Source organism: Phyllostomus hastatus, unplaced genomic scaffold (genome assembly GCF_019186645.2).
Source record: "Phyllostomus hastatus isolate PE091 unplaced genomic scaffold, TTU_PhHast_1.1 phas_scaffold_129, whole genome shotgun sequence".
In the NCBI taxonomy this organism is placed as follows: Eukaryota; Metazoa; Chordata; class Mammalia; order Chiroptera; family Phyllostomidae; genus Phyllostomus; species Phyllostomus hastatus.
This window is the reverse complement of record NW_025334009.1, coordinates 12,018,114-12,040,773: the sequence shown is the minus strand read 5'-3', so window position 1 is coordinate 12,040,773 and position 22,660 is coordinate 12,018,114. Positions and strand designations below refer to the sequence as shown.

The following is a 22,660-nucleotide window of genomic DNA, read 5'->3' as shown; positions in this document are numbered from 1 at the left end:
CAAACGTCTTTTCATAAAATAAACTGGATATATGAATTAGAAATTCACACTGGATATATTTGACTACTGAGGAGCTTGTCCACAATTTTTAAGATGGACATCAGGGGTTATATAATTGTTGTGTGTTTGTACTCTGTTATGTATACAAGTAAAGGGGTAAGATAGAAGTTTTACCTTAAAATATCAATGTGCACAGAATTCTGAAAGCCACCTGTTCTTACGACTATTTAGACTTACAAATTATAAGTCCTTGATGCCAAGCTAAACAGATGTGAAGTGGTACACAGGTTTTTAAATTTCTTTAGGGAGATAAGAAAGCCAAATTTAAAGACGCTGACATACCAGACTTTTCATTGTTTTACTTGACTAGCATCCCTTCCCCCCTCTTCCGGAGAGTGACCCCCGGTTCTCCTTTGGGGAAGCACTGCTACCCCGTTCCCAGCCTACCGGTTTGATAGGAGTGAACGCCAGACAGACAGAGAGACACAAGGCCGTCACCTCATCCTCCACCACGGTCCCGGCCGAGGCTCCAGGGGTGAACACCTGACTGGGACCCGGCCAATGACATCACTCCATCCCTCTGGCTCTAGTGATTAGTTCCCTGTGGGGAGGGCGGTCAAACTCATGGCGCCTCTTTCCTGGGACTTTCACTGAAACGCCGGGAGGAGATGCTCTCCTTGACTGACATTGGCAAAAGGGCAGAGTGTAAGCCTGAAGAAGAGTCTGGCAGCCCCAGCGGAAAGAAGTCTAAGAAAGGGCCGTTCACAGAAAGGGAAGAGTTCAGCGGTGAGACCGACACTTGAAGACAACTCGGGAGCACCCAGACCAGACTGGACTCTGCCGTCACCTGAGCCAGTCACTCCCCTTCCTGCCTGAAGCAGCTTGAGTGTCTGCAGCTGGTAACCAGGACAGAAGCAACTACTCCCAGTCCATCCTCAACTTCTCAGTCCGAGGCGATGACCGGTTCTAGGCTTGGGGGCCCACTGCCTCCTGGCTCTAACGACCCCCTGAGGCTGTGTCCCTGGGCCTTTGGAAACCACTGCTCCCGAGCCAGGGGACCCTCGTAAGGACCAGCACCCACCAAAGTGCCAGCAGACCTGAAGGCGTCTAAGGCCCTAGGATGCTGCAGGTATTTCAAATGGTGGATTTTAAATTCAGGCCACGTTAAAGAATCTGCAGAGTCCTGGACTCTCCCTGTACCAGAAATATATTCGCGACGGAGAAAATCTCACACACTGCTGGGGAAGCCTCTCTGGGGCCCAAGTTAGCAACGGCTTTCGTCCAAACACACACATCCGTGTGCTAACATCTTAAAGCTGGATGTACGTTTTTACCTGCACAGACATAAAATATTTGCGGGAGAAAACATGAGATACCGATAATATTGGTTCCTCGGTGGCTGGGGGACAGATGTAGCACAGAGACTCTCAATGTAGACCTTTTGCACCTTTTGATTTTTTAATGTGATCTATTTACAACTGGCATGACGTTAGAGTTTGTCCAAATAAATAAAGTGTACGCATTCTTTCAATAAGCAATTTCTCAACTAGGAAATTGTCCTATAGAGACATTCATGCCAGTTCGCAAAGGTGGGTGGAGAAAAATGTTCTCTGAGCAATGTTCTCAGTAACAAAATAACTGCCAACCATTGAAACACCCAGCAGTAGGGTACAGACAACTCGGGTATCAGCGGTGCAGACTTTAACCACAAATTACTAGGCTAACTGCACAGCAGCTTCAGCTCAGGAGTGTGCTGGACCGGCTCAGACCAGCCCACAAGGACCAACTGTTACACGTCCAGGAATGTCGCAAGCCGGTTGATTAAAAAAACAGCCATCGTTAACGACTAAACTATTTAAACTTACAACTAAATTATTTAAATTTAAACAAATAAATTCTATTACAAACAAAACTCGTTCCTTCCTAATTATTTTTCCACATTTTGCTATTACCACTGTGCGTTTGACTATGATGAGGCTTCTTTACACCTGCATTAACACGGACCTGAGCAGTGAAAATGCAGTACAAGTGGGTGTCATGGCACAGTGCCTAGCTCCAGGGTCAGTGCCATCGGCAGCTCGAAATCAGCCATGGGGGGGCGGGGATGTTTACACCAGGGAAACCAGCAAACAGTGCAGCACAGGACTTTTCTTTGAGAAGACCCAGTTGTCACAAACATTTGTGAGGACACCACTGTCTTTAAGAAGGTACTAACACGCATGGGACATCAAAAGATATATAACAACAAGCATTGACAAGGATATAGGAAGACGGGGACCCCCCCCCCGACATCGCTGGTGGGAATGGAAAGTGGGGTGGCCACTTTGGAAAACAGCCCAGCAGCTCCTTCAATGGTTAAACAAAGAATCACCACATGAGCCAGCCATACCGCTCCTGGGTATCTACCTGAGGAAAATGAAAATATATTCCAACACAACAACTTACACGCAAATGTTCACAGCAGCGGTATTCATAACAGCTGGAAGTGGAAACGAGTATCCACCAGTTGATGAATGGATGAACAAAAAGAGACACACACGTACCAGGGAATACGGTGTATCGCTTGGCAATAAAAAGGAATGGAATACTGATACACCGCAGCATGAAGGAACGGTGAGCACGTGCTAAGTGAAAGAAGCCAGTCAGAAAAGGCCGCACGCTGCAGGAGTCCATTTACGTGACGCGGCCAGAACAGGCGAGTCCACGGAGACAGGCAGCCGCCGAGTGGACACCCAGGGCAGAAGAGGTAGGGGACGTGGGGAGTGACTGCTCAAGGATATGGGTTTCTTTCTGGGGCGATGAAAAGGCTCTGAACCTGGGACAACGGTCACACAGCTCTGTGAATATACGCAGAAAGCCCCGAGTTGTACACTTTAAACAGGTGAACTGCATGGCGTATGAATTGTATTTCAAGAAAGCTCAAAATAAAACTCCACAGACACCGCAGGCGTGGACTCCTGGGGCCTGACTCTGTGGGGCAGTAATGACAGGGGCACAGACCTCACTGGGCTGCCCCCGGGACGTGCTGAAGAGAGAGGGCTGCACTTTCCCGGGAGGACCCGCCGGACCAGAGGTCCCCGGCTGCAGGACCTCCGGCGGCGTCCAGTCCCCAGCGTGTTCAATTTCAAGCCCACATTTTACAATCACGAGCTTTCCTATTTTTTAAAGTCCAGCTCTCCGACCCCTCTCACCACGGAAGGCGGCAGCCTGGCCCGGTTCTCACAACCAGCGCCAGGCGGCAGCCACGGTGGACACAAGCCCCCCATTGCTCCCTGTCCCCTTCCTTCCATTGGGGCTTAGAGTCCACTCCCACTTCTCCTCGCAGCTACTCTGTTGTTTTACGGGGAAAATACGTGTGATTCTCCCTGCATCGCAGGCTAGCAAGGAGCCTCTGCGTCAAGAGCCAGCTTCGCCTCCCAGGTGCCAGCCCCGCTTCTGCACGAGGCCTGCCTGACCCTGGTGCGCAGGGCAGGCGGCAACCCCCGTGCTGGATTCTCAGTGCCAGGAAGGCAGGACTATGCCTGTGGTCTGGTTCACCATTTGTCTCTGCCGGAGCACAGACTTGGCATAAAACACAGCAACGCGAGACCATGTGATGGGGGCGAAAACAAGGGCAATGGGAAGCCCGTGTCCTGGAGTCACCTGACCCCACGGAAGCCACGTGGAGCCGACAGAGCACACTGACCCCAGCAACCCCTCCTTCCCTCGCCCGCCCCCTTCCTGCACACAGCCCGCCCTCCGCACCGTGTTCAACTCCAGGGAGTTTTCCCATGAGCCTGTCACGGGACGGCACGGGTGCAATGCGACGGCCTGTGGTGTGGGTTCCCCGGCGCCAGAAGTCCTCCAGCCCAGAGCACGCCCTCCACTGAGGCGGCGCCACTTACGCTTGATGGGGTTTCCTGGGGAGTAGGCGGCGACCACGTGCAGGACGGTGCAGCCGTCCTGGTCCTTCTGGTTGATGCGGCCCTTCAACTCGGGCTGGGACTCCATTAGCCACCGGAAAAGATGGTTCTCCCCTGCAGGGCATTGAGATGAGTTACTAATGTCCAACTCTGCACACAGACAACCAGCAGAGCACCCCGAGGGGAGCGAGTGGGGAACCCAGCTCACGTGGCCACTCGCCACTCACGGGTGTGGGAGACACAGGAGTCTGAGAATTGAAAGGCTGAGTTGTAGAAAGTTATTCATGATGCACTCAAGTCAGATGCCCCAGAAGCGAAGCCTGAGACAAAGATTCTTGGCTATGCGACTTAATTGAGAGAGGGAGCTCAGGAGACAGGGAGGGGAGGGGCCAGGCCAGGGCAGGGGAAGGAGGCAAGCGGACCTGATCCCTTGGGGAGCTCCATCCGGGGCATGGGCTGCACCACAGAGCTGACCCACCTGGAGGCAGGGGCTGACCTTCTGTCAGTCCCCCCATGTCGGTCCGTGGAGACCTACAGAGTGCCCCATAGAGTGCCCCCAGGGAGGAGGGTGAGGTTGACAGAGAACCTCCCGGGGACGTGGTGCCTGTGGGCAAAAGGCAGCCCTCCATCAGGGCCCCTGACACTCAGCGAGTGGGACGAGCACTGGTGGTATGGATGGACGGACGGACGGACGGACGGAGGAACCGGGCGGGGCCTAACAGCGCCCAGCAAGTCCGCATCTCCCAACAGACCACTCTCCTGCATGACCATCGGCGGGACGTGTGTTTTACATTCTTTTCCCAGACTCCCTTCCCCGTAGCTCCTGGGATCGAGGAAAGCCACACACTTCCGCCAACTCGGCGGGCACCCCCTGTCACTCTGTCAGAGCTTTCTGCACAGAAACGGAGCCGGAGCCGGGGTAAACTCGAAGACTCGCTCTTATCTGCGGGCACGGCCCCTGTGCCCACGGGAGCTGACCTAAAGCACGGACACAATGAGGAATCAGGCCTTTCCTCACCAGAGGCACACTTCTCTGGGCTCCAGATCCCTGGTGTGAAACTGGGAAACTGGATTAGGCGGCTTTTAATGAAACTTCACTTGATGTTCTATCCACCAATCCCCGTGTAAGAATATAATCTCTTACAGATGCCCTAATAGCAGAGCAAATCTAGCGGAAGCAAAGGTGGGGGCCCAGGTGTGCAAGCCTCGGCCACCTCCATGCCCTCCTCGTTCCTGGGAAGATGATACAGCCAAGAAGAGGAAGATGGTCCAGACAAGTTCTCGCGGCCCCGTCTGGTTCTAAAATGACACGGGTACGTGTCCAGCAGGGATGCCGCGTCTGCTCAGAAAAGAACAGCAGCTTCTATATAAAGTGTAAAGTGTGTGTGAGTGTGTGTGTGTGTGTGTGTGTGTGTGTGTGTGTGTTTTGAATTTTATGGAAATAGGAGTCCTTTAAAAGAACCACGAGCAACCCGAATCGGCAACAGCCAGTGCTTCCCTTGGGATTCCACCCCACCCCGCAGCACGTGGTCCTCCATGAGAAAATGAACCCGAACCCGGAAAAAAAAAACACATCTGCCTTTGCCAGAGGGAGGAAACTCCGCAGCTCTCTGGGGAGCTCTGTCTGGCAAAGGCTCTCTGTCTGTCCCATCCCCCTCCTCGAGTCCCCAGGAGCCACCCTGCTGCCTGGATCTGCCTAGAAACACAGAACCCTTTCAGTCAGGGCTCCCGTAGCGACTGGGTCCCAGGAGAAATAAAAATGATGCTGTGTCCCTGCTGCCTCCCGTCGTTTGAATAATCAATCATTGAATATTCAAAACACCCAAATTGCCTCCATTCGGGCGGCTCAGTTCTGCTTCCCCTTGAGCTCAGCAGAGCGCCAGGGCTCTGGGCTGGAAGGGCGCCCCGCGGGGCAGGGCGGGCGGTCACTGGGAGGAGACTCACTTGCTTGGATACAGAGCCGCATGAGGGCGTGCAGCGGGTACGGCCCTATGGTCTCCACGCTGGCGCCGATGGAGATGAGCCACTGGACCAACTTGGGCACCTGTTCCATCTTCTCATAAAATCCAATGACGTATTTCTAGAAAAGAAAACACGGAGAGACGATCGTGGATGCCACTGTATCAATATGCAACTTCAAACCCGTGTCCCCCATAAAGTTCGAAATCAGTCAAACCTGTGGATTTGCTGCGGCTCACACATCAGATAACACGTTTAAATAACACGTCTGCGGTGAGGCAGCTGCAAAGGAAGGCCGCAGACGCAGGCCTGGAGTAAAACCGTATCCTCCCAGAAGCCTTCCTTACCTCAAAGAGACTTTTCAGGGACAGGTCCGGGACATGGATATTTCTCGGTAGCCGATCTTTCTTCGCCGACAGAAGGAGAAATGACTGACGAGGGAGAAAGAGAAAAAGGTTGGAATCACGATGCTTTAAAATAAACAAATAAATAAACAAAACAAAAACACCCTCTGGCCCTGTCTCTTTTTTTCAGCCACCTGCCAGGCTTTCCAGCGCACACCGCAGTAATCCAAGCCTGTCTGTCCGGCCAACGTCCCCTTCTTGCCGAGAGCTAACCTCTGTCCACATCGCCTCCAAGCCTGCCAGGACCAGAGCGGCCATACATCGAGCTGGACTGCAGAGCGCACGCTGGCAGAGTTCTTAACGCCGAGCAAGCAGGACACCCACGTCCTTTAGAAATATCCCAATTGAGTCTTTGGCGCATGAGGTCCAAGTCTCTGGGGTCCACGAGACCCTATCGAGTGGTGGGCTGCAGCCGGTTCCTACCAGCTAGTGACAGAGTTGACTACGCATGGCTCTCCCCATCTCCAAGTCCTGGAGTTGTACTAGGAGCTTGGAACTGGCCGTGGCCGAGGTATTGACACTGCAGAAACTGGCAAACACTACAGACCAGGACTTTGTTTTCTCAGAGAACTGGTTGTTAGGCCCCTGAAGAAACGGAAGCCCAGAGCCGTTAAGCAAGTTTTCCTGGGTCACACAGCTAGCGCATCCTAAGAGGCCCTTTACTGAGATCACCCAGATATATGCCAAGAGGTCTAAGAGTTCCAGGCTCTGCTGTGGCCCTGACGGGAGGCCCGGTCTCAAAATCAACTCCCCGCACGTGTCCTCTTGTCACTAACTGCGCCTAGGACCACAACAGCTTCCAGTTTCTCTCCACTGGGTCCCCGCTCATAACGGCTCACTCTGAGCAGGCCCCACTGCCAACACTCAGTTCAGGATGACAGTCTGAGGTTCTGACAGTCCTGCTGGCTCGCCTGGCTGTTTTTGTTTGTTTGTTTGTTTGTTTTAAATAAGTGCCTGTTTTTTCATGTTTGAAAATGCCCTAAGCCCCATTGCTAGTAGGATATTGGACCTGCCATCTGGGCTGGATTCCTGGTTCTTCCGGGCTGTCTGTCTTCTCAAGACCTTTTCCTATGAGACAAGCTTCTGGGACCCCACGGCCAGACACCCTGAAACTATACCCGTAACTGTGGGTGCACGCAGAGCGATTCCAGTCGATTGCGTTAGACGTCCAGCGGAACCCATGCCCTTCCCAGGAAGTGAAGACTCCTGTGTTGCAAAGTCGTTCAGCCTGCCCGGCTCTAGAGTCCTTGCTTTGCCCTGGCAGGCTGCCCTTGCTTTGGTGACTTCCCTGGACGTCCCAGCTTTGAAAGCCCCGCTAGGCGCTTTCCAGCCACACCCCAGCCTTGGCCAGCCCCTTCTCAGGAGCACTGATAGGCCGCCATCAACGGTAACTACTATCCAGCGGGCAGTCGGCATATGCCAGGTATTCCAAAAAGTCCTTCAGCTCAGTCCCTGGCACATGGTAAGCCCTGAATAAACCTTAGGTGAGGTTATCATCAGGTGTTCTTGGCCCGTTATGTCTCATCCCCACCAAAACCCTTAGGAAAGAGCTTTCTATCCTGCAACTTACAAATGAGGACAATGAGGCTGAGGGGCGACGTGATTTTAGTCCCACATGGAAAGTGGAGGGTTAGGGTTCACAGAGACGTCCCTGTGACACCGTAGCCAGGCTCCACAGTCCACTCCGCTGCTCCGTTCGCTGGGTGCCCGGCCCTGGGTTTGGGTCCTCCGGCCTCAAGGGCACCTCAGGGTAGCAGTCCCGTAGAAACAGCCCTCTGAGCAGCACAGGCAGGCCGTCCGGGCCCACGCTGGCCAGTGCCGTGCACAGAGACTGTGAGGACGCACATGCCTGTGTGTTTTCCCCACTCCGTGCTACCGCTCACGTTTGGACTTCAGGGTTCGTCGGTGACGTTGGCGACACAGAGCGGGGAGCGTGGGTGCCATAAATGGGCCATGTGTCTTTTTATTTTAAAAGAATGGAAGCTAGCTAATTTACATACCTCAATGACTTTCCATCTTTAATGACACGAGAGTTAAAAAGTTATTTTGGAGCTGTGAACCAAAGTGTCACAGGTTCGATTCCCAGTCAGGGCATATGCCTGGGTTGCAGGCCACGGCCCCCAGCAACTGCACATTGATGTTTCTCTCTCTCTCTCTTTCCCCCTCCCTTCCCTCTCTAAAAAAATAAATAAATAAATAAATCTTTTTTAAAAAGTCATTTTGGCATACAGATGAACAAATAATAAATGACCACCCCCAGGGCCCGCAGAAAGAAACCATTTAGCATAGAGCGTGCTCTCCCACACGGGAGCCATCTCCTTGTACTTACATGCCACAACTCTTTCTTCGCCAGCTTTTCTATTACAGACTGCCACACTTCCTTGGTGAATCCAGTGGAGAAAATCTGATCAAAGTGGGGCATGAAACTTTTTAAAACAATGGGTTCACCTGAAAGAAAGTGCCACACTTCAGAAAGTTTAACTTGGCAAAAGTCTACAACCCTTGGGAAAAGGCCTTCCAGTTAAGACTGCACAGAGACAAACAATAAATTAAACACACATGAAGCTGCAATCATTTGAAATTTGGGCGACAGTCAATCCCCCAAGCATCAGCATAAGGGGAGCCCACATTTGCTTAGCTCTTCTCTTCGCCAAATCCAGTGATAGGTGCTCATGTCTAACCCCTCAGTCGAGCAACGAGGGCGGTGCCTGCTACCTCCATTTATGAAGGAGACAATGGAAGCTCAAGGGAAGTTGCAAAGTCCACTTTCCTGAAGGAAAATGCGACACATACTATTCTCACCCAACAGGTGAGAAACTATCACAAATGAGGCCAGGCTTCAGGGTGTATCGGGCTGCTAGTTCAGGACAGACATCAAGACCGGAACCCACATCAGTGCCCATTCTTCTGACCTGGCCGCCCATCCACTTTGCATCTCGTTATCCTCTAAACCCCGTTTCTCAGACTCGTGGGTGACAAGAACACCCAAGGGGACAGGGCAGACAGAGTAAGATGGCACTTCTCCCAGGGTTTTAATTTCTGACAATAAATAAATATCCAAATAACCATATATTATTATGGTGAAGGGGTACCAAAAAATCCCATAAATACGTTTTTCAAAATTTAGGAACTGGGCATGGGTATACTTTCCTGCTCCCAACAGGAGCCCGTTGGTAGAACAGTATGGGATGCATTGCCCTGAGAAGTCCTGTTAACTGCCCCCTCTGACGACGAGGGGAGAATGGAAACCATCCAGACTTCTTCGAGGGACAGTCCCCAAGAGCAGGTATCTGGCCAGCCTGGCTTCTGACAGAACAATGATTTTCAGAGGACGCAGAGAAGACAATGAAGAAGTGTGTGGGAAGGACAAGCCACCGGGTTCTGAAAGGTCCCCACGTCAGACTTACTGCCCACGGTGGTGAAGACTCCAACGAGGAAATCGGCAAACTGGGTCTGGTCGCAGCTACCCTGCAGCAGCTCAAGGCCCTCAAAAAACATGCGAGCAGCTTCATAGTGTTCGAGCAACCCCAACAGGGAGTAACCAGCTCGGTAGTATCCCTGGAAGGGGGAAAAAGGAAAACCTTAACAACACCCCTCTCTTCTCGTGGGCTGCTGAAGGGAAGAACGAGATGGATGGCACAGGAAATCGGCTCCAGAATCTCTCACTTCTGTACAAACACAGATTTCTAGCAGGCCCTGCGCATAGAACTGCCACATTTTTTTCCCTATCATTTTCTAAGTGCTAAGAAAATAATCACTTCCAAATCTATGATGTACACGGCATCTAACGTTGGACACAGAGACAGAAGGAAGCTGACCAGCTTCCAGTTACATGTGTGGTTTATTTGTTCGTGCCTCAAATCACAGCCTGAGTGAGCCAGAAGAGAAGGATGAGAGACATGCCGCGACTACAGTGTTCTGGGAAAGGATGAGACTGTCATGTGACACAGAAGTCGTTCCCTGGACCTTTCCATCAGTGAAACCCAATTTGCACTAAACACGTAGGGGAAAAACTGCAATGACAAGCAATTGAGATTTACGGACTTCCACATTATAGGCAATAGATACCAGAGGCAAAAAAATTTTTTTAATTTCTGTAGAGAGAGGAAAATTACAATGGTTAAGACAGGAAAATGGCCTGTGATGCGAAAGGCCTCCCGTGCATCCTGTACTGCAGTGTGAGTAAGAACAGAACGATACCTACCGCCTTCCCCACTTTGACCATGCAACCGCATCGGTGCTTGAAATTCCACTTAACGCCAAATCTTTAATTATGCATTGATGTGTCTTAACCTTCACTGGAAAGTCTAAACTTTAGATAACCATCAGGAAAAAGAAAAGAAAATGTGGTTTTTTTTCCCCCAACCAGAAGAGCTGGTACAGACTTTCCCACTTCTTTGACTTCTTCAGATTTGAGTCCCAGATTTTTATTTTAGAGAGGGGTGTGGGGGATCTGAATACGCCGTGCCAAAATACAAGAAAGGGGGACTGCATACACCCCCTCTCCCAGGCGACTTTCACGGCCGTGACGCAGACGGGAAGTAGGCACTGAGATGAACCTGCAGAGACAACCCTTGTTAAGCTCTCCCTTCTCTTCCATTAGTTTCCCTGTGTGGGTGCCTCTCCACAGTTCGCAGCCCCTAAAGGTCTTTAAAACACTGTCCTTTGTCTTGCCGTGTCTCTGCAATTTATCGCTCTTTGTTAAAACGGTATATAAGCTCTTCAGCCTATCTGCTTCTTCGGGGTCCTCACTTCTTTTCTTTTCTTTTTTTTTTTTAAAGATTTTATTTATTTATTTTTTTAGAGAGGGAGGGAGGGGAGAGAGAGAGAGAGAGAGAGAGAGAGAGAGAGAGAGAGAGAGAGAGAGAGAGAGACATCAATGTGAGGTTGCTGGGGGTTATGGCCTGCAACCCAGGAATGTACCCTGGCTGGGAATTGAACCTGGGACACTTCAGTTCCCAGCCCACGCTCAATCCACTGATCTATGCCAGCCAGGTCTCACTTCTTTTCTTAGAAGGCTCCCACGTCACATAAAAATAAACATCACGTAAAATCCGTACGCTTTTTCATCTGATGAGACTTCCACTCAAGATGGAGGCATAGGAAAAGACACTTCGCCCCCTTGCACAAATACAGAAAAAATTGCAATAGGCTACAAAACAAGCATCACCCAGAACCACCAGAAGGTGTAGCTGTCTGGAGGTCTGACAACCGAGGATTTAAAGAAGCCACATTCATCCAGGCGGGTAGGAGGGCAGAGATGCGGAGACCGGTGGAGAAGTGTGGAGAGGCAGGGGAACGGGCAGTCCCACATTCACGTGTGGTGGGTGAAAATCGGGAGGGATACCTCGGGAGTGAGGGATTCCAGCCCCAAACCAGGCCCCCCAGCCCAGGGTTCCAGCACCAGCAAGACAAATCCCCATAACTTCTGGCTGTAAAAGCCAGTGGGGCTTGGGGCAGTGGAAGAAACGGCCAGATTTTCAGGCGACTCCACTTAAAGGGCCCACATGGACTTATAACTTGTTCATACCCACCCCCGCTGGGATTCAGCACCAGGGCAACAGCTAGAAGGGCGCCAGTCCCATACGGGGAGAAACTAAAGTGACTGGAAACAGGGCGAGTGCCAAGCAAACCTGCAGAAGCCAGGCAGCGGCACTGTTCCCTCTCCAAGCCCTCCCTCCATGCAGAGCCACAAAGTGGTGAAGCAGGTTGCCCTGCCCTGGTGATTACCTAAGGCTCTGCCCCACACAGTTTACAAGTGCCTTTTCTCTAATACGCCATACTACTAAGACCAAGAGTCAAAGCAGCTCTACCTAATACACAGAAACAAACACAGGGAGGCTGCCAAATTGAGGATACAAAGAAATATGGCCCAAACGAAAGAACAGAACAAAACCTCAGAAAAAGAACTAAATGAAATAGAGATAACCAACCTATCAGATGCAGAGATCAAAACCCTGACCATCAGGGCGCTCAAAGAACTCACTGAGCAGGGCAACAACATAAAAAAGAACCAGACAGAAATGAAGGTCACACTAAGTGAAATAAAGAAAAATCTACAGGGAAACAACAGGGAGGGGATAGAGACAAGATTCAAATCAACAATATGGAACATAAGGAAGAAATAAGCTTTCAATCAGAATAGCAAGAAGAGAAAAAGAATGAAAAAAAAACAAGGATAGTATAAGGAGCCTCTGGGATATCTCCAAAGGCATCAACATACAAATCATAGGGGTGCTGGAAGGAGAAGAGGAAAAGCAAGAAATTAAAAACTTACTTGAAAAAATAATGAAAGAAAACTTCCCTAATTTGGTGAAGGAAATAGACATACAAGTCCAGGAAGCACAGAAAGCCCCAAACAAGTTGGACACAAAGAGGACCACACCAAGACACATCATAATTAAAATACCAAAGGTTAAAGATAAAGAGAGACTTTTAAAAACAGCAAGAGGAAAGGAGAGAGTCTCCTACAAAGGAGTTCCCTTTAGACTATCAGCTGATTTCTCAAAAGAAACCTTGCAGGCAAGAAGGGGCTGAAAAGAAGTATTCAAAGTCTTGAAAGGCAAGGACCTACATCCAAGATTATTCTAGCCAGCAAAGCTTTCATTTAGAATGGAAGGGCAGATAAAGTGCTTCCCACACAAGGTAAAGCTAAAGCTCATCATCATCAAGCCATTATTATAGGAAATGTTAAAGGGACTTATTTAAGAAAAAGAAGAAGATTAAAACTATGAACATTAAAATGACAAGTTAACAACCATCAACAACTGAATGTAAAAAACAAACTAGACAAACAACTAGAACAGGAACAGAATCATTGGCATGGAGATCATCTGGAGGGTTATCAGCTGGGAGGGGGAGGGCAAGGTGGGGGGAAGGTGCAGGCATTAAGAATCATAATTGGTAGATACAAAGTAGGTACAAAATAGACAGAATATACTATTCTTTATACTAAAGTGGAGAAGCCAAAGAACTTATATGCACAACCCATGGACATGACAAAGGGGCGGGCATTGCTAGAGGGAAGGGGGGTATCAGTCAGAGGGGGGCAAAGGGGGAAAAATTAGGAGAACTATAAAAGCATAATCAATAAAATATAATTTTTTAAAAATCTGCATGCTTTTCCTCTTGCTTGTCTGTCTCTTTTCAGGAACATTAGCAGGACCCTAAGTAACTAAACCAAAAGAGGATGAAGAAAACGGTTAGTTTCCTCCTCCACTATGGAGGACACTTGGGGGAGGGATGAGCAGAGGGGAAGAATGGAGAAAGAGAGAGACGCCCAGAAGCTCTGAGTAAAAATGGACAACAGGTCCTGGTGGCTCTGCTGTCAGGGGCTGCTGCAGGTGTGGGCACTCAAGAAAAAGCCCAGAGCATCACCCAGGACCCCGTGCACCCTGCCGGCCACAGCCAAGCCTCCACGTCAGGAACGCGGGCAGACCCCAACTGCTCCCCACCCTACCCCAGGGACAGGGTGCAAAACTCCTAGAAAGTCTTAGCGCAGAATTCCTCAGGAATGCATTACCATTTTCAAAAATACTCAATAATCCCCAAAGTACCCATCCTCCACGAGAAGAGGTTTACTGTAAAATATACAAATCTCTCCCTGAAGGCGGGCGTGCTCTGTGGGTTGAACCCCCCCACCCACTTCCCACTGTGCTGTTTCTCACAGTCGCACACAAAACGCAGAGCCCTGAGGACATCGTGCAGACTGCCGTTTACTGAGTGTCAGCAACCACACGTCACGCCTCCTTAATCCTTGCAGCAAGCCTGAGGCATAGGCATCACCTCATTTCACGGGTGGGGAAATGAAGGCTCAGAGGGGGAAAAGTAACTCATCCAAGCTGTTGAAACCAGTCCAAGCGAGCACGAAAGTGAAAGGGCTGGGCTCTCCTTGATTTATTGTGGAGCCCCTATAAACTGTCTATACCGCTAACTTGACACTTAGGTGTATGTTATTGCCTCAGAGAGTCCCATAATGTAATTTAAGGCCTCTGATTTTACCCATGGTTTCCCTCTACCCAGCTTGACTGTGAATTACCCAAGGTCTGGGGTGGTGTCATCCACTTCTTGCGTCTGCCTCGACACCAAGAACTTGAAGGTGCCTGGCAGAGAGGGCACTCAAAGCACTTTAGCTTAAAAAAAAAAAACAATCAAATGATGACTCATGGACCTTGGTTAACAAACTTAAAGGGCCTTACTAGCCTCTCAGACTTCCCTGACCCCTCCAAAGGGCCTCACGTCTACTGTAAGAAATGCCACCTCAAGAACCGGCATCACGTCGTCCACCCAGCTTGCATCTGAAATAAAGCTTTGCTACAGTGAGACTTCGGAACAGCCCAGAACGTGAACAGACCGTGAGCTTTGGTGTAACTACTTCAGAAGACAACACGCTCCGAGAGGATCTCCGCTGCATTCCACCCACCACGAGGCCCAGGGCTGCTCTCCCTGCAAGGCCGTTGCAACACTTGGCCGTCACAGCTTTCACTCCTCTCTGGGTGCCACTCCCATGCCCACGGACATCCGCGTGAAACACAACGAGAGTCGAGTGAGGAGCGCCCCCCACGTTGAAAAGCAGGGAGGGCCAGAGGCGGGCTCAGGGGAGGGAGGCAGCAGCTGCCCCGAGCTGTCCCTTGCACCGTACCTTCACGTAGGACGGGTCCCATTCCAGGCATTCCTTGGCCGCCGCAAATGCCTCCTTCCACTTCTTGAGGTTGTAAAATGCATTGGATTTGTTGCACAGCAGCACGGCCAACTCCCTGGGGGGAATCCTGCAAGAAAGAACGAGCTGGTGATTGTAAAACTGTCTTCCTGCAAATGCAGGAAACAATCCTTGAAGGCACCGTTTTGGTGCTAGGCTGCCGCCATCACGACGAGGTCTCAGCGGGAAATGTCCCAGCGGTGCCTGTCAGTGCTGACCCTTGTTGACCCCGAGAAAGTCTGGGGCACTTGCAAGGTACAGATCTGTCCTTTCTCACTCCCAAACCCTCCACTCCCAGCTTTTACTGACGAATGTCCTCAACTCCTTAGTTTCATTTCCTATCAATCACCAATGGTCACCTTAGGGACCATTGGTGAACCTGCTGCAAAAATGGTGCCTGTTCCCAAGGACGGAGAGGATGGGAGTTGCCCACTGCGCAGGAGCAGAGTCCGGACGTGGTGTGAACGTACGCACGTCCCTGCTGCAGGGAGGCAGAGCTTATCACAGGAAGGGCCTCTTGGAACACGTGAGCCGGCCAGCCCCGCGGACCCACCCTGAGAGGCCCAGGACGAGCCCTCTTGTGTTACGCTGGCAGGGCCACCCTAACAAGGCAGGGCCCCGGGGCCAGGGCACCAACAGAGGCCCACGCACCATGCTGCTAGTCTGCACTGACCAACAGAGTGACCACGGGGCACGCGTAGCTGCTTCAGTCTAAATTACTTAAAATTAAATAAAGTCTGAAATTCCATTCCTTCGTTGTAGTGGCCTCATTTCAGTACGCAGCACAATCACAGGAGGTCTTATCGGACGGTGCTCGTCTCAATATGTGAAGGCCACTGCTCAGGCTTAAAACGTCAATAAAATATGTTCTGCCCTCACACGGAACTAACAAGCAAAACAGAGACAGACTCATAGATGGAGAACAGATGACAGCTGGTGGGGCGGTGGCAGGGGGGATTTAGAAGGTGGAGGGATTGAGCAAAAAGGAAAAAGGACTCATGGACATGCACAACAGTGGTGACTGCTGGCGGGGGGAGTATAAGGGGACTAGATAGTAATGGAAAACACATAAAGATATTATATATAATATATATTTGATTAATATATATATATCCTACCATCCTAATTTATAACTGGAAGGCAAGGTTCAAACTTAGAACTGCAAGCTCTCCTGCAGGAGGCACAATTCCAAGTCCTGTCCACGCCCCTGACCTTGGCCAGCCCTCAGAAGAATGGGTGCAGGTAGGAGGCTTGCGCGGGGCCTGGGAACAGAGTTCACGGGCAGAAATTCCAGGGTCCCAGTGCCCACAGTGTGGACCAAAGAGGACGAAGGGGCTCTGATTGCACAAAGCCCCTGGCCCCACGGACTCCTGCCTGTGGGCATTGTGGCACAGCCAGGGGCAGGGAAACGGGCCTCTCTGCAGTGTGGCAGCGCAGGGCCCCTCGTGCCTGGATCTTGGGGTGCCACCACGGCAAGGTTAGTGCTGAAATCAGGTCAAAAGAAGAAGGAAAACACAAATTACATCACAGTATGTTAACAGAAGCCCAGATGCCATGGAATTCAAGACGCATGGGGCGGGAGCTGGGGGGCAAGCGAGGCTTATGCTTCTCTTTTGTGGAACCTTTTTAATGGTGAAAATGATACGAATTGCTACAGACAGGTGAGGTGATGCAGATAAATAAGCACAGAAATAAAGCAAAGAAAAACATCACCTCTACTACTGTCCCCACCACCATGCTTTGTGTGTCCGGCTTCTCCCAGCGTCCATCATCCCCTCTGGGGCGAGAGATGAGGCCCCAGAAGCCCAGAAGGGGCCATGGAGCATCCAGTGGGTGACTGGCAGAGGAGCTGAAGTGTAGGAGGGGCGCTGGTGTCCAGCCCGGAGACCCTGCCCAGCGCAGGCATCCCCATCTGCAATGAGAGCTGGCTGCAGCTAGGGGCTGCAGAGACTTGTCCTCCGCCTCATGGGAGCAGCCTCTCCACAGGGAGTTATGTTCCTGCTAGGAACTGAATGGTGCCCTGCCCCCCATTCCTGTGTGGAAGCCCCAGCCCCCAATGTGAGGGAGTTTGCAGATAGGGGTTTGGGGGTAGTGATTAGGTTTAGATGAGATAACGGGGGTGGGGCCCTTGTGATGGGGTCAGTTCCCTTATAACAAGGGAGACCTGTTCTCTCTCTCCACCCCACGAGGACACAGTGAAAAGGTGGCCGTCTGCAAAGCAGGAAGAGTTCTTACCGGGAACGAAGCTGGGCAGCAGCTGCCCAGTCTCCAGAACTATGAGAAATAAATCCACGCTGTTCAAACCATCAGCCTATGGTATTTCGTTATGGCAGCCCGAGCAGACGAACACAGCCCCACACCCTAGGACAGCTCCGGCCCACGACCAGTGACGGTGATAGACTAACACAGGAATCGGAGCATCAGCCCCCTGGCCCCAAAGTGGGACCAGCTCTGCAGTACAGCTCGTGCTCCCAAGTTCCCGGGAAGATCTGGCTGTGGGGACTCCAGATGAGACAAGATCCCGCCCGGAGTCTCCCCCTGCCCCCTGCTCCTTCCCTCAGTCCCATTCTCCGGAGAGCACTTGCTCGGTAAACCACATGCACCTAAATCCGTGTGTCAGCAGGAGGGCCGGCAGCAGGTGATGGGCAAGAGACACAGTGTCGGGAAGGGCCACGAAAGGCAACACATGAGGGTCCGGGCAGAAGTGCCATCAGTAGCCACACAACTAGTAAGCGGTAAAGCTCAGATATGAGCGTCCATGGCCGTAACCCCTTTCCAATGCTACCGCTTTAAGAAAGCTGGATGTTTTGCCCTGAATGAGGAGCTCTAGGCCCAGCTCTGACACAGCTCTGATCTGAACCAGAAGGGGGCAGAGTGACGGAAATACAGACCCAAGCCGATCACACTCACCTCAAACCCAGCTAGAGTATGGTAGAAACCATGGTGATAGGGAGGTAGGAGGTAGGAACCATATTTCAGTAATTTAATTGAGTGTCATTTCTAAGTACAAGTCTAGGCTGCATGTGACCCACAAATGCCAATTTTGTTTCTTCTGGGAACCTCTGGGAGGTCCCCAAGGCCATTTCAGGCGGACCACAAGGTCAAAATATTTTCACAATTGTAGTGCACTTAATAATGATCCCCAAATGATGCTGGCAACAGGGGCTTTGAGATGTGTTTAATTTATGAATCTTGAGAAGAGCTTTTACCGGATTATACACAATCACAAGCATCCTTATGAGAGAGAGAGATGGGGGCGGGAGGGGGGGAGAGAAACCGGGCAATAGCAGAGAAGAAGGTGATATGATGAGAGGCACCGAATGGAATGATGTGCTTTGAAGATGGAAGAAGGGGCCATAAGCCAAGGACAACAGGCAAGCCACTCAAAGTTCAAAATGGCAAGGAAATGGATCCTCCTCTGCAAGGACCCAGCCCTGCCTGACACCTGGATTTTAGCCTTGTTAGGACTCACTTCAGACTTCTGACCTCTAGAACTGTAAGATAATAAGTCTGTATTGTTTTAAGTCGCTGTGTTTGTGGTAACTTGTTGCAGCAGCAGCAGCAGCAGCAGCAGCAGCAGCAGGAAACCACTACAATAACGGCACTAAGGCGATGTACACCTTTTTGCGCTCATTCCCTCACACATGTCCGGGGGCCTCTCCGGAGGCTACGTGATGGGTGGAATCACAGCAGGTTGAAGGCAGAAGCAGATGGGAGGGGCTGGATGTTCTCTGCCGAGACAGACATCAAAGGCATTTGCAAAAATCTAAAATGGGCCAGTCTTCTCACCAAAGTGTTTGCTTTGGAAAATATAGTTATTTTTTCTATAAAATGTGTTATTTAGCCCAGACCAGTGCGGCTCAGTTGGTTGGGTGTCATCTCGCAAAGCGAAAGGTCACCGGTTCAACTCCCAGTCGGGGCGCGTACCTAAGTTGAGGGTTTGGTTCCCGGCTGGGAAACATAAGAGAGGCGACCAGTCGACGTTCCTCTCTCACATCAGTGTGTCTCTCCCTCTCTTTCTCCCTCCCTTGCCCCTCTCTAAATAAATAAACAAATAAAATATATAAAATATGTTTGTATTAATATGTAATTAATATGTAATATGTAATTGCATATGTAATATGTAATAGATTTCTTACTGACATTTTTAAATAGATGAATAAATACACATTTTAAATTTCTCTCCATTTTAAGTTTTGATGCAGACTATATTAACAGCTAAAAACCTACATAAACAAAAGCTCTTTGGAGTCCGCCATAATTTTTAAGCATTATCATGGCACTAAAATGTTTGGGAACAGGTCTACTGGAAGCATAAGGGGGAAGGGGAGAGGCGAACCTCAGTCCCCGAGTGGCACGCACTGTGGCCAGCGGGCAAACGGCTTAGGTACTCAGGAAGGCGACATGGCCCTGGCCAAGCAGCGAGTAGCTCAGTTGGTTGGAGCATCACCCCAATACACCAAGGTTATGGATTTGATTCCCAGTCAGGGCACATCCAAGAATCAACCACTGACTGCATAAATAAGTGGATGAACAAATCTCCCTCTCTCAAATCAATACATAATTTTTTAAAAAAAGGTGATGACATGAATGACAACTGAGAAATTTGGGGACTTCAGTCATCCCAGAAACTCCGATCCCCTAACCAGACAGAGGCAAAGGTTTTGTAATGTTGATCAACAGCCCCTAAGTTTCATTTTCTCTTTCCCCTCTTGCTCTGGTGTCGTCAGTTCAGTTTCTGAGCTGACAAGATAGAGAAGATCAACAGGAACTGAGGGAAAAAGGAAACAGAAACTAGGCAGTGTGATAAGAAATGTCAAGAAAACATAACCGAGTTTCCATGTACTTGCTCTCCCTGCCAAAAAAAAAAAAAGTGAGAAAAAAATGCAAACACTTACCCCCACTGGAATAAATGCAGGAGAACCTGAATGGCTTCATCATACTTCCTGATGGCCAAAGAGAAGTTCCCATTCCTAAAAACTTGGTTGCCAGATTCTTTCAACAGCTCAGCATAAGCTATAGGGTCCATCCTGTAAGGAGCAAGAGGAAAGGCAGACTGTCAGGACTGCGAGAGGCTGGCCTCCTTCCCATCTGCATTGCTGCGAGTCTGGAGAGGCAATTTGTTCCCTCTGGCCCCGCCCACCTGTCCAGGGCACACCCTCACAACACCCTTCACCACTGAGGGACCCAACAAAAGGTCTGAAAGAAACGAGGTCATTTTTTCCTCAGTGCTTTTCTGGCCTCAGGGCAGAGGCCAGAAGGATTCCGTTCATTCTGTGCTAAAGATCAGCTAGGTCCTGAGCACGGAAGCTGCTTCCATGCACAAGACAACATAAAGCTGGTGGGTAATTTGGCTCAAGAAGTGGCAGTGGTTCCTATAACTGGCACTGTTATTATACTTGTATTTACCCGTCAGCACAGCCCATAAGGGGTCGTTGTTCACATCATTCAGATTTGGGAACAATCCTCAAAGAGGTTCATGTCCACTCGCCTTAGGATCTGCTAATGGCATTCCCTGGTTCAGACCCGAAATTCAGGTTTCTGCTCTTGACCACGGTACCCCATCACCTACTGGTGCAAACAACACTCAGCTGATAGCCCTTCTACGCAGAAGGTGGGGGGACAGGGGCGGTGGGGGGAGGTGCAGTTCTGAAGGCCACAACACACACGGGACTGAGTCACAGGGCCACAATCACCGCCTCGCTCCCCCTCCCCCCCTCCTAAAACACTGTAAAATGCGCCTCACAGCATTTGTCCCCTAGATCGGTCCCTGCACTTGCCGTCACCTGCTTACTCGTCTGTGCCTCCCCAGCGAACCCTGGCTTCTTTCAGGTCATGACTTCTGTTTTATTCACGGTGTGCCCCGGCTGCCTATCATGTAAATAAGTACTTAAATCTTTGTGGTGTAGCAAATTTGAATGCAGGACCCAGAGGTTGCCTCTTACTGATTCTCTCCGGGCACAGCCTGGAGAGTCACAGAGGTGTGCTGCAGCCCAGCCCACGTGATGAGCCTCGGAGATCACCTTGGAGAGCCTCAAGGAGGGGGTGGGGGACAGCGGGCAGCAGCAGAAATGTCCTGGAGGATTTCCTCTTCCCAAGACGGCAGAGAAAAACGGAAAGTGGTGAGGAAGGTCTTACATATGAGGACGATTCAGGTGATTGCAAATGCCATTACCTGCGGGGTCCTGCAACCTATTGGGGGTTTCATTGACTAACACAGTTCTTGGATATATGACAATTCCTATTATTTTTATTGTTTCAAATCGCAGTGAGGGGTTTTGGGTCAGGGAAAGCAGACCCACACAGATATAAGTGGTAGCTTATTTTAAACCCATATGAGCTTATCAGATATGGGTTTGTTTGTCTGGCTTTTCTTTTTATAACTGTGCTGCATTCCTCAGGCAGAGCTATAGCAGAACGAGGAGACACTTGATTCTTAAAACAAGTCAGAAGGCGAGATCCCACCTACACCTTTCACGAAATGATCTCTCAAATTTATGGCTCGCATTTGCACAGAGATGACTGAGAAGAACATGAAAACAATTAAAGAGTCTACTGACTAGAGAATAAAAACATGTTTCTTTTTCAAATATCATCAGCCACGTGTCCCATAAATCTTTTTTAAACCGGCCATGATCGGACAACCAGAAAGAGGAAATCACTATTTAACAACGGACAAAGATTAAAAGCCCTCTTTGGTAAACACATTTCCAGTGTGGCAAGAAAAGACGCAACACCCCGACCCAAATGTGTAAGGTCCTAAGCAGACAATTCACAAGGAGATTTAATATGATTTAACCATTACCAGTAATGGCCACATACATGGAGACGAGAGAAACAGGATCACCCTCACTAGTGAGCAAGAAATAAAAATTACAACCAGGTTTCACTGGGAAGTAAGTAAAAGAGTGGCCCCAAGTCTTGGGCACTGTCGTACTCTCACAGGGGAAACACTATGTATGGAGGATAGATCTAGGCCCGCGAATGCTCGTCACCACGTAAACTGGAAATAACCCAGAATGCTCCATCACCTGTCATGGATCAGAGTCGGTTGTAGAATATCCGTATGGCGTAACACCACGCAGTTATTTTTAAAATCATGCTGTAGAAGAACATTCAATGATAGCCTAAGTTAGTAAATAAAGAAAAATACAACTCACATGGAAAGGTGTATAATCCAAAATTCAATTTTAAAGCCATAAAAGGTATTGAACATAAGCCAGATGTCAACAATCACACACTGGGATTAGGCAGGGTTTCACCTTTTCCAACTTCCAGCTGCTCTACAATGTACAACCTTAATAATCAGACCAGAAATGATGTTTTTACAGTTCTGTCTACACTAAGCAGAATAAGCCCCACCCTTTATTCATTGTGCTCCTGGTGCTGCTCTTCTTTCATTCACTTATTAATTCGATTAAGCATGTGCTCCATAGACATCACAGAGGACCTCAACTCTAAGCGGCAAACGAGATCTCTGAGCGGATCCTTCCTTATATTTTACGAGCTGCCTACAGGCACCTCAAAGTGGAGGGGGGTGTTAAGGGGATGGAAGCCGTTGCCATCAACTTGTATATTCTTTTTTGTACATATATTTTATTGATTATGTCATTACAGTTGTCACATTTTTCTCCCCTTTATTCCCCTCTGCCCTGCACTCCCCCCACCCCGCGCCGCCCACCAGCATTCCAACACCC

The 22,660-nt window shown here is 49.9% G+C and overlaps 1 protein-coding gene across 1 annotated transcript in view; it reads right to left on the bottom strand.

Annotated features, from left to right (window-relative positions):
* Positions 1-22,660, bottom strand: part of TRANK1 (tetratricopeptide repeat and ankyrin repeat containing 1) — a 96,789-nt gene that overhangs the window by 50,086 nt on the left and 24,043 nt on the right. Inside the window, exons 2-8 of the mRNA XM_045856592.1 lie at positions 19,862-19,993; positions 14,907-15,033; positions 9,673-9,823; positions 8,595-8,713; positions 6,209-6,292; positions 5,847-5,982; positions 3,885-4,016 (exon numbers count right to left, since the gene is read on the bottom strand). Coding sequence (XP_045712548.1) covers positions 3,885-4,016; positions 5,847-5,982; positions 6,209-6,292; positions 8,595-8,713; positions 9,673-9,823; positions 14,907-15,033; positions 19,862-19,993 — 881 coding nt within the window. The remainder of the gene's footprint in view (positions 1-3,884; positions 4,017-5,846; positions 5,983-6,208; positions 6,293-8,594; positions 8,714-9,672; positions 9,824-14,906; positions 15,034-19,861; positions 19,994-22,660) is intronic.